Source organism: Apteryx rowi, unplaced genomic scaffold, assembly GCF_003343035.1.
Source record: "Apteryx rowi isolate R43461 unplaced genomic scaffold, aptRow1 scaffold_15, whole genome shotgun sequence".
Taxonomy (NCBI): domain Eukaryota; kingdom Metazoa; phylum Chordata; class Aves; order Apterygiformes; family Apterygidae; genus Apteryx; species Apteryx rowi.
This window is the reverse complement of record NW_020447752.1, coordinates 5112739-5125068: the sequence shown is the minus strand read 5'-3', so window position 1 is coordinate 5125068 and position 12330 is coordinate 5112739. Positions and strand designations below refer to the sequence as shown.

Genomic DNA, 12330 nt, shown 5'->3' with positions numbered 1-12330 from the left:
TAGTTTGATTTTATTGAAGCTTCGGTAACAAACGCCAAATTATATTAGTCCCTATGGATCACCGTCTTGTAACTTGTCTTCTGCCTAATGATTCCAAGAACAGTGACGCTACGGGGAAGGACAAGGATAGTAACGGCACGCGAGCTTATGTGCCTGCCACAGCCAGCACCTCTGTCTCGGCTGCGCTGGCAGTCAGGGCAGAGGGAGAGGGGTTTCACCCTCTGAGCAGCTAAATCGGGCAATCGGGCTGAATCGTCCTGCAGTACTTCAGCCAACCTTGGAAACACTCTACCTACAGCATCTGGACAGAAGCAGTCATATCACCTCAAAAAGAAAAAAAAATTAATTTCCTTATTTTTCCTCAAAATCTCCCAGGTGTGGCAGTGTGGAGGAAGCATGGAGGTGTTGCCCTGTTCTCGCGTGGCGCATATCGAACGCACAAAGAAACCCTACAACAACGACATTGATTACTATGCAAAGCGCAACGCTCTGCGGGCTGCAGAGGTCTGGATGGATGACTTCAAGTCACATGTTTACATGGCCTGGAACATCCCGATGGCAGTAAGTGTGGGCTACATTATCTCCTAAGCAGAGGCAGAAACGTGCAGATAGCTGTTCCTAGTTAGCTCTTCAAGGTGGAGGATATTAGTAAATTTGTATAAGGTGGGCTAAGATTAGGAAGAAGAGTGCTTTCATGGTGGTGAATATTCAATACAGAGATCTATCATATAAACATGCTTCCTCAGTGTAAGTTTAGTTGCATGCTCAGGAGGGTAGCACAGATTTATAATTTAACTAGAGCACGATGTTTCAGGTTTATGCTCTTCCTCAGAAGAAATCGTTAATTTAGGAAGCCATTAAACTTTGAGGTGTTCATATGCTACAGTGGTGAGGACTACAGAAATGTCCATAAATAAACATCATCATTCATCATGACACTCAGTAGACCTTACCAGCATAAAAACAAAGTACGCAATAAAAGAATTGCACATTAACTAGCTTTATTGTCTCCAGGCTGAGAGCTGCAATGTGGGCACATTCCGTTTCTTCCTGTGACTACAAATTGTAGGTGGTACATGGGGGCCTCTAGGAATCAATGTAATATAAATATTAGATCAACTGTAGGTTTAATTTATTACCTTATTTGATAAGTCTATCACATGATATAGCTCTGTTGAGCATAATTCTTCAGGGGAAGAGATACAGGTTACATCCCAGTCAGGTGGAAGCTGAACTGCTGTTGTGTCTTTTAGTGGTATTCACATTCAAATTATTCATGTGAAGGGGCACAGGGAGAGCAGCTGAGGGGAGTCATACTCAGTTCTTTAAGTAGTGAAGGGTTAGTTAATCCTTATATGAGGTTTCTGTCCAAAGCTGCTTGAAGTAAATGGAAACAGGAATAGTCCTATCTGAGTAGGAAAAAATGTCAACCCCGCTGTGTCTTTGTGGATGTTCACAGTTATGACCTAGAGTCCATAAAGTCATGGGAGTCTCGGCGAAGACTTCACTGGGTTTACTCTATTTCCTAAATATCAGCTTGAACTTTGGTACCTAGATAATACATCAAAACTCCTTTTCATTCATTCCAATTGTATTTTCCAAAATGCCAATATCTGGAGGAGCAGTGTTTGGTTTTTCTCCATGGGGTGTCTAAATATGTCTGATGTCCACACATGTCCTCGTTTTACTTACTACTGTTCAGAGTCGGACATTTTGTGCAATGTTGAGAATTAGGTCTCTACTAAGGTGTATTCTAGTCACTTCTTTTGGTACGAAGGGGTAATTGTAGAGAATGCTTTTGGCTTAACAAGGCACTAGTGTGTAACTCCTTTTGCACGTGAGATTTCAGTAATACTAGGAGGCAGACAAGCTAGCCTGCATCTAAACTTTTAGGGGCATTTGGCCCTGTCCACACCCATTTGAAAAAACGGTTAGTTTCCAATAGGAAGATGAAAAAGAAGTAACCTTGGTAAAATTGTTTACTTGATGGTTTCTGCAAATGAATTCTGAGAATAGAAAGGACATTTAAATAAGCATTTACACCAAGGCATGATTTTCTTTAATCTCTTCAAAATTACTTATTGATGTAGTTTTCTGCACTGAGCAATACAGCTATATAGCGCTTAAAAAAAAAAAAGGCACATCTACGTTAAAAGACATAAAATCAGCAGAAGTACTGAACATTAAAATATACTTTCTATAAAATAAATTGATTGATAAACTGTACATCATAAAAATAACCCCATTATCTCTCAAGAAAAGAGAGTTAGCGTGTTAGTGTTCACAGACTTATTCCTCTGTAGTATTCAATGTGAGGACTCAAAAGTACTCTCCTGTTATAAACCATAAGAACCTTCTGCAAGAGGACTAGAAGCCTTACTGCATAATTAAAAAGAAAGTTCTGCTTTTCTTGTCCTCCTGCTAAACCCTGTGAGCGCCTCATTCCCGTACCATCGTGCTGTAAACCTCACAGGATGACTGCAGTTAATACAGCAGTGAGCCCAGCATTTTTCACAGCTGCCTAATTTGCTGGTCTTGTGTTCTGTGGAAATGGCACTGCAGACAAGGCATTGTGTTGCCTCGTTATAGAGTAGGGAAGAAGGGAGGCAAATAAAATACGTGTGTTCTGGCATACCAGAACTCATCCAAATTAACCTTTCATAACTCATACCATGTTTTCCACATTTGGCTCCCTTCCAGGTTATTAAGGATCAGGATCAGGATACATAGAATGTATCCTGATGAATGGATGATCTTTGGACGTAACTGAAAAAGCATATTCCCATAAACCCCATAACCTTCATCAGCAGGTCAACATAGCCTTATTTTAGTTAACCAAATGTTTGGTATGCCCTTGCTTATGATATCTTCCTTGACAATTTTAGTGAGAAAGGAACCTTATATTGAATGATTTATTGTACTGAGTGCCTCTGAGAATTGCTCTCCTTCCATGTAGCCTGAAGTAGAACGTAAATTAACATTCATTTGAATGGATGCTGCATAGAGAGCTCGTGACAAAGTGTGCATCAGCAAGCAGCAGTGAGCACCACAAACTCCCAGCGTGGCAAACAGAAGAACCTGTTCAGTATTACAATTGTATTCTCTCCTGAAAGCTATGCGTCCGTTGGGGAGTCTCATAAACCCTGAGCTAAGATTTCCTGCTGTCATGTAACCCTGCATTGGACAGCATTTGTAAAACATACAGCAATTTTTCTGGAGGAGATATACAAGGTACTTGAGCTAGATTCATGCAAAACTTCCCTGTTTCAGTCCATTTGATTCATACAGTGTTGAGGTAGCTCTTATTGTCTGTTGAGCAATGATGATTTAGACTGATTTAAATCAACAGACACTAACTCAGGACCTGGCCTTTTTGAAAGAGTTTGTTTTTATCATATTGAGTTGACTATGCCAGTCTGTGTTTTGCATGGAATTTGTATTCCAACATGAATGAAATCCTGAAGGAGAACTGTAAAGAAGGTTTTGAGTTTCGCTACATTTTATGGCTCAAGTCTGTAAATGAGCTCCAGTTCCAGTGAAAACTGAATGCTGGCCTATGCAAATGCTTAACGGAGCTTAATGAACTTTTGGACAGCTCTGCTTTGAAGTTCAGAAGCTCTATTCTGATCTCATTTGCATCAGTGGATACGTAAGGATGTTACTAGAGTTAACCACAATCAAGCTGCCATATCTTAGATAAGAATTAGAGCCTAAATTCCTAATGAATCTGAAAGCAAAGGAGTTCAAGTTTGATTGCAAACATTCAGAATTGCTGTAAGTAATAATATTCTTATTGTTTTCTTTTTATTTTGTTTTATACTTGTTTTTTGCTTGTTTGTTATCCTTCTTTTTCTACTGACTTTCATTAATATTTATTGTCTGCTCTCAGCAGCAGCTGTTTGATGAGCTGCTACTTACAAAAGAAACAGAGAGGGAAATATAGTTTGGTATACTCCAGTTTGGTTTCAGTAAAGAAAACAACTGTAAAGTCAATGCTGTGAGATTTCTCTATTCTATTTTTGCTTTGTAGAACCCCGGAGTTGACTTTGGAGACGTTTCTGAAAGAATAGCTCTACGACAGCGACTGCAGTGCCGGAGTTTTAAGTGGTACTTGGAAAACGTCTATCCTGAAATGAGGGTTTATAATAATACAGTCACTTATGGAGAGGTACTGTATGTCTTTGAAAATACATCACGACTGCAGTAGAGCAGTCCTTTCATCTTAGTGGGTGGGTATCAGGACATACAGAGCAATTTAAAGTCAGCACAGTAGTAGCGACAGAAATGTTCTTTCCTACTTTTAATCAGCTCTGGAAAGTGTGGTTTTGAGAAGCATTGTCCCTCCCATTGGAGTATATTGGACTAAATCACTCTCACAAACAATGAAATGCAACCTCCTTGGTTTTCATGTAAAAATAGAGCATCCTTGAGAACATAAATTTGATGTTATCTTTTTCCCAAATAGGATTCTTCATAGGATTCTTTTTACTAACACTATATCATGTGCCTGTAATGCTGGACTGCTATAGCTAGGACTGTGAGTTGGAGTAAAGCTCTGAGAGCGCTCCTGTTTCATAATATTTTTAAGATGCTGTTTTATTTGTCTACTTGAACTACAATTAAGTCCAAATGCAATAAATTTTCCTGCAAGACAAGTAAATGGACGTTCTTCTTTTCTGTTCCATTTGATTGAGTTCATATAAAAATAAGTTAGGCACTTAGATATTGATACAAAGTGCAAGTTTTATTGTATAATATCACTTTGCATCCCAACATAACTATCCGTGGCAGTAACCGAGGAAAGACATTTAGTAAATTCAACATGAGCTATTAGTAATTGTCAGCTCTGAGAAGGCTGTTAACTGAGAAGAACATTGGCAGTAGAGCCCATGTTGTGTCAATTATACCAGACAGTTAGTAAGCTGGCCTCTATTAAGAAGGTTCTTTGAGTGGTCACACAGAAGGTTCTTGAGTCAAACAGGAACTTCAGTGATGTAAGCATCTAATTCATTAAAATTTATAGTAAAATGGAGCCACACAAGCTATTTAGCTAGTATAAACTGGCATGGTTCCATTTCAGTCTTACATGCCCATAACGAAAGTACTAGAGGCTTCATCTCAAATGACATTAAACTTGTTACTAAATATCTTCCCTTCTGGTTATTTTCCTGGAGGAAAAGAGGTCTGGATTTTAGTGAGTTTAAGGAAAATAAATATATCGAGTAGACGTAAAACAGATTGAAACAGTAGTAAAAATATATTTCTTAGTGACTCAATTCACATTTTTTAAAGCCATGTCATAAAGTCGTCTTCATCTTCTTTAGCCTTTATAGTACCTGAGTCATAAAATAAACCTCCTGAAATTTAACTGTTGGTGAACATTCATATCCCATCAGATTGCCTGTTATGCTCATACTCTTACTATATAAAGGTTAGAACTATTTACTGACTTTCTGATACTTTGTGCAGCAGCTATTTCTATATTATGGGGGTGGCCAGACTATTTGTAGATAGTCTAAACCAAAACTGACCTGCTGATGGTTTCAAAATGTCTATCTAAATAACTTCTTGTTTAAAACACCTGTAAATTTTTTCTGTCTAAATAACGTGTGTAATACTTTTAGCCTGAAGAGAAAGAAAGGCCTGAAAATTCACAAGAGCTGCAGCCTGGTTTTATAGACTTGTAAATTCCCCTCATCTCGGGAGGGATATGAACTTTTGATTGGGTTGGTTCTCYGAACCCAATCTTTAAATATTTTGAAAGCCCTACAGCGTTGCTTATCATTGCTATGTCCTTTCACAGTAATGTGCTTCACATCACTTCTGTACATGACTATATATTGTATTTTCAGTTCAAATAAAACTCTGTTATATGTGCTTTTTGTTTTTATATACATAACAGGAGCAAATAAAAGTGTGCCAAAGCCAACACCACTCTTGCGTAGCCCCTGTGCTATTTGGTGAAGTCACATTCTCAACATATTGGGTCATTATCTATATTTATGCAAGGGTAATTTGGAGCAAAATTTGGCCTGTTTTTTTAGACCAGCCTGGGGGTTTGGTCCTTGGGTAATTGCTGAAAATAAATCTCTGACCAAAGTTAATAATTCTGTAAAGACAGCAAGGTGTTCAAATAATGCAACTGTCTTTTCACGAAGCAAATTCACTACTGAAGTCCATGGGAAGTTTTAACAGCCTGTCATAGCTGGAGAATAAAAATGTGTTTCTCAGGGAAGTGCTGAACATCTTTGCACACTATTTGTTTCAGTAGTTGTAGTGCAGTTAAGCTTCAGCTAGACTGGACTTGCATTTTACAGATTAATTTCTAATACAATTGTTTTCTTTCTTATCTGGTGRTAGGTCCGTAACAGCAAAGCGAGCGGCTACTGTCTGGACCAGGGAGCTGAAGAGGATGACAAAGCAATCCTTTACCCGTGCCATGGAATGTCCTCTCAGGTCAGTGGTTAAAATCGCTTAATTAATAGGAAACTTTTACCTTATTCAAAAAAAAACCCCAAAAAGTAATTTGGTATATTTGAGTTGAATTTTGCGGTATATCACTGTTAGTCTGGCTCTTAAATAACCAGAGATCTTTTTTTCTCTGGGAGCAGACATGGAATGACAGCAGAGACAGCCAGGTCTTATCGAAACACAGAACTAGTACTAGGTCAGCATGAACATGCTTAAATCCAACCTACTTACACTGAAACTGCTGGAGACAAATTTGTTCATACTGCTTTTGTTTGCTTTAGTGCAAGCTAAACTTGTACAAGATTTAAAAGAAATTCATATATTGCCAATTTAGTTTGATTGATATGAACTCCTGGATAAGCACATTTAACATCATTCAAATGTCTCACTTCAATTTACCTTCAAAAAATTCTCTCAGTTCGTTTAAATTACAAACGTGTCTTAAACAAAAATTAGTGACATCAGAGAGCCTTTTCTACCGCATTACTTCATTATTTTAAAAGCATCTTTGAGTTGTGCAACTTCATAGCAGGCCAGCTTTAATTTGGGGAAGTTGGCGTATTTAAAATCATAGTTACCAAGCAGTACATATCTTGTACAGGGAGCCTTTCAGTAGTTCCTTTTGTGAAAGTAGAGCCGTGAAATATCTATGCTGATCTCAGTGAGATTGATGTCAGGCCTGATCCAAAGCCACTGAAGTCACAAAAATGGCACTCATATTTTTTCAGTAATTTAGTGACAGTAGCTTTTTCTTCCTGGAGAAGCAGGCAAGCAAATTGTGGCATTTTGTTTCTTTTGAAGTACCGTCTAAATCAGAACTGCATTAATGAACACTCAGTCATGCATAAATAAATTCTGACCTTATCATGGACTTAACCATTATCTGAAGTTCAGCCGTATGTATATTGATTTGGAGTCCTGGCTGATACATTACCATGGAGGCATAACAAGATTTGCAAAATATAAATATTGCCTATCATGCTTAATGGCAAGCTGATGAAGAGTCATACCTAATTAGAGCAAAGTGGGTAGGCAGTATATCCACCTTTAGCAGGATATTATGGGAACTCTTGACTGACACTTTCATAGAAAAGACAGAAGGAATAGCCTTTGAGTAAGATAACAAAATAGTGCTACTTAATTAGATGCAAATGAGTTTTCCAAGAAGACTCTAGTTAGTTAGAGATGTCAAGGCACACAGAGAGTTCAGGCTCTTGTTCCATTTTAATTCTGACCAGATGGCAAATTTAGGTCCTTAGAGAAAGTCCTTTGCAACATCTAATCTCTACCTTTGTGCTAGCATTGAGAGGAATAATGAAGTAAATGGTTCTGACTGTAATTTATTTTGCAGTTTAAGTTCTTAATCTACTTGTTTGCTTCCCTGACTCTTGTTCTGTAGAATATGCTTTGACTTTCAGAAGAAGAAAGTAGAGGAGGGCATAAAAGTTACTGTGAATTTATTTGAAAGCAGGTAGGATTTGCCCAACTAACTAACTAACTCTTAAGATTTTGGGACCTAAAGTAGCTCACATCTCAGATAACAATCAGCTCTAAGCATTTTCTTCCATACCTTTCAAGCCAGCTTTCAGCTCGCTTCAGGAGAAATTTAAGGAGAAGGTCATTTTCCTTTTTTTTTTTTTTTTTTTTTACAGTGTAAATATGTTGTCCAGTAGACAATGTCTTTTGAATTTTGGGCCCTAGAGTAGCTGCTGGGCAGCTCTTATCAGGTGCAAATAACAGTACGCAAAGTATTCACTGCCCAAGATGTTGAAGTTGGGTAGTGACCAACTAAATCTCTTCCTACTCACTTATGCTACAGGTCTCCAGTGTCCTTTCTGATCACAATCAGAGAAAGAGCCTGAAATGCTGTTTTTAGACTTTATATTACAGCTGCAAGCTGAGGCTCTGTTGTACCAGGCATTGTATAAATGCATAGGAAGAGAAAGTCACTCTTCCCAAATCCTTAAAATCCAAAGCATCCCCTCTGTGTGAGAATTATAAAAGTATGGGAAAGGCAAGAAGTTAATTTACCAAATCATCCTGCAGCACTTTGCCTTTTCTTTTTTAAAAAAGGAAAAAGTTTTCACTCTGTAAGAAACGCCAAGCAGAAGGCAGAGGTGATGTTTTATCTAGGTTGAGTGTTTCACAGACAAGCRTGGGTTGGAGCCACTCAAATGCAGCCAAGTTAATTAATGATTACACAGCTGGAAAACTTCTATCATCTCACCACAATTTACAAAATTAATTCAGTATGAGAACCACAGCTGCACAAACCCTAATCAAGGATATTCAAGCAGATAGCATGAAAGGTGTTGACAGCAAGCATTTTAATATATTAAATAAACATTTTTAAAGCCCCTCTTATAATCAGCCTGGGTGAGCATAGCTGTCTGTTATGTTTAGCTTTCAGTTTCTGACATTTTCCATCTCAAGGATAGGGCATAAAATACCCCTGCTGAGTTGAGAATTGAGTTAGTTGTATGTGCCTATTGAATATAAACCATCTCATGTAAACAAAGCACTAATTTTCACCAGTTATCACCAGGTTATCACTGGTGCTTGATGCATCCTCCTGGTGTGAAAACCTCTCACCAGATCAGCTACAGTCTGTTTGCTTTTCATACTCTTTAATTCTGACAAGCAAATAACCAGTGATTTTAGTATGCACGTGGTTCCACTGCAACTGACAGAAGTCAGTCATGTGTTTAAAGAAAGCTGAGTTAGGCAGAAGATTACTCTTCATTCTGCGAGATGATGTTCTTTTCTTCTACTTCTTACCCTTCTATTTCCACTGCGTGTTCCACATCTGAGTGTTGTTATCCTGCATTGCTAGTGAATAACAAAACTATTCCACCATTACTACTCCATGAACAAAATGCCTTTCCCTATGTGTAGTCTCAAGATCAGGTTTTTACCTCCATAAATCACATCTCTTCATTTGAAATCAGTTTTTAAATTCATGTATTCAAACCGGAACAACCTCTTTTATGGACCCTCTTGAAAGCATTTCACTTGAGCATGTATCAATTTTGCTTTAGGTAAAAAGGCATTTGACTCAAGTTAAATCAGTGTAAGTCAGCAGTTRGGATTATCCAAACAAGTTTCTGCATCTTTTAAATTAAGTTTAATGACGTTTATTTCAAAACTCACTTTACAGAGAAGTACTGCTGTTTTTATATATGTTCACTAGCTCCGAAGTTAGTCTGATCCCTTTCAGTTAAAAAGATCTGCAGATATTGTGGTGACAGCAATGGGAAACATAGTCTAGGGCTAGAGGAACATTCAGAAACGAATATATTAGGAGTCTTGAAGTGCCTTGCCTCTGCATGTGGGCCATCCTGTGCAGTCACCTGTAGTGCCCATTGGTTTTACATCACTGGACAACCTATTATTGTAGAACAGCTTCCAAAAAAAACCCACCCCAGAAGTGGAAGGTGTTGGCCTGGAAGCCTCTTACACTGGTTGCAGGGCCCACAGTTTTGAACCATCTCGGACTGATCATACAGCCTCAGTGGCAGATACTCACTGTCTTGACTGCTGTGATGTGGAGCTGATTAACTGTATGCGATAGAAGAAGAGAACTCAATAAAATGGCAGCCTGGGATGGGAAGGCCGCGGCGAGCAGCCTCCCTCTTTGCCCTCCTCTCCTCCCTTTGACGCCGCGMGAAAGGGGAGGCTCTGCCGCCGCGCGAGCAAGGACTCCCGCAGCATCTAGATCAAGCGGGAGAAGGGACTCTCGGCACTCGGATTCCTGGAGCTCGCAGCTACACAAACAGGCGGAATAAAAGGAGATGAAAGGCCGCACTTAAACTGCTGCTCGCGGGCAGATATTTAACACTGTACTTGACAGAGCTCTGGCGTTCCGGAGTTGCCCACTGGATAGCACATCTGATAGCTTTGAGCTGGACGGATGAAAAGGCAGTTTTTTAACTTGCAGGCAACGGGGTGGATGAGATTCTGTAGCAAAGCTGGATATTTGGTATCTGTTTCTCTGTGATGACAAGTATTCTGGAGACATTAAATACTTCRGACTCCTGTATGGCTCTGCTTCAATTACCGTGTGAGCTTACAGCTCACCTTAACATGCAGGGCTGACAGATCATTGAAGATTTCCTTCTGGTTGCAGGAGAGGGGAGAGAGAGGAGGGTTAAATTTAGTATTAAATTTAGGGATTAAATTTAGGATGGGACCCATCCGTGAGACTGTTTCTTACAAAAAGTTACCTGTTGTTATTTTGTGCTTTTTTTACTTGACTGGAAATCAGCAGGAATAGATTCTCTGAAGTCAAATTCTTGAAATAAAAGCTGGCTTTTACTTACTAGGGTAATGTTCCTGGAGGTTCACCTTCCACGGTAGCACTGCTTACTGTTTTTGAATCAGCTACAGTCACTTTGATAAATAACCTCTGATATCTCTCCCATTCTGCTCAGACTTCAGACTGTTGAAGGGGAAAATATTCTGTGTTATTGTAAGTACAACAGATAGTATCAGGATTAGATCTTAGAGTATTTAATACAGCACTTAGCTTCAATGTCATTTATGTGGCTCTTTTAGCTCTTCTCAGGTAAACATGAAAAATTGAACTAAGGTCCAGCCTCATGTAAGGGATAAAACTGTGTTTGTGTTCTGGAGTTTGCAATGAAAGTAGGTAGATGTGTCAGGTTGTCAGCCCATCAATACCTGCACAGACTTCTYTGGGTTTTTTTATGGATGGGATAGAAAATCCCTTTATAAAGRGGACTTTGCTGTTTGACTTTGGCTGACTGGCACTAGGAATGGATTTGGCATGATGTATCATGCTCACGACTGCTGCAAATGCAGAGGTTATTATTTCTTTTTCAGTATTGCAATGGCATCCAAGCTGGAGTTTGAATACAGTGGCTATAATTTTCAATATTTCATTGTTTCTTTATCCCAAATTCCTGTTTTTCAGTCTACAGTAATAAGAAAATTATTTTAACGTGTGTTTTATTTGCATAGTTTATGTTGTCTCTAGGAAGTGATGAAGTCTTGGAGGGAGACRTTATTAATCATATAGTAGTTTCCTGAACCTTAATTTCAGGTCTGATTTTGCAGAAGCAGGCACTAAAACTTTACTACTTAATGTGGTTTGAATTGAGATTTTTTTTTTGAATTAACCTAAATTAAAAATTTTTTTTAGTRTGAGCCTATATTTCTATGACTGCTGGAACTCTTGGCAGAAAATACAGATTCGGGAAAATTAAGCCCATGCTATTCCATTTGTCTCATCATTGTACAGATACCAGTTTCCTGTACTGAGATATCTCTGACTCTGTTGAGCTGTCACACAACTACCACTTTCAATATTAGAGATACTTTAATAGAGGTAGCATACCTTCTTTTTCTAAGGCCTAAACAGAAACAGTAGTTTCCACTTTGATAGGCTTCTTTATAACATATCTTCCCCAAGTACATGGTTTCTGYGATACAGAGCATATACAACTCCAGGCTATTGAGATTCTAGAGACAAGGAATATTTTAGACCATTTTCATATCTAAAAAATATATCTGTATAAAGCTTATCTATGTAAAGCAAATTCTGGTCATTTTAAACCACAGAGAAAATTGATCCAATACTACAGAGCAGGCAGTCCACTGTAAATAGTGGTTCTGATTATCTAGACAAGGCAATGTCCACCAGGTAGCCATGTGGTATTTTAGGACCTGGGGAAGGGCAAAGAAGACAGCAAGACTAACACATTTCCCTGTGAGTGCAATTTTCAGCTATGCCTTCAGTTCCTTCAAACTCTGCTGTGTATTCATTGGGTATTAGAAGTGTGAAATGCACAGGCAGGTTTTTCTTAAAAAGAGGAAGGCTCTTACCCTTGTGTGGGAGAA

General features: G+C 38.6%; 1 protein-coding gene across 1 annotated transcript in view; it reads left to right on the top strand.

Moving 5' to 3' along the window:
* GALNT9 (polypeptide N-acetylgalactosaminyltransferase 9) overlaps positions 1 to 12330 on the top strand; it is a 157922-nt gene that overhangs the window by 140587 nt on the left and 5005 nt on the right. Inside the window, exons 7-9 of the mRNA XM_026058798.1 lie at positions 376 to 561; positions 4031 to 4168; positions 6361 to 6456. Coding sequence (XP_025914583.1) covers positions 376 to 561; positions 4031 to 4168; positions 6361 to 6456 — 420 coding nt within the window. The remainder of the gene's footprint in view (positions 1 to 375; positions 562 to 4030; positions 4169 to 6360; positions 6457 to 12330) is intronic.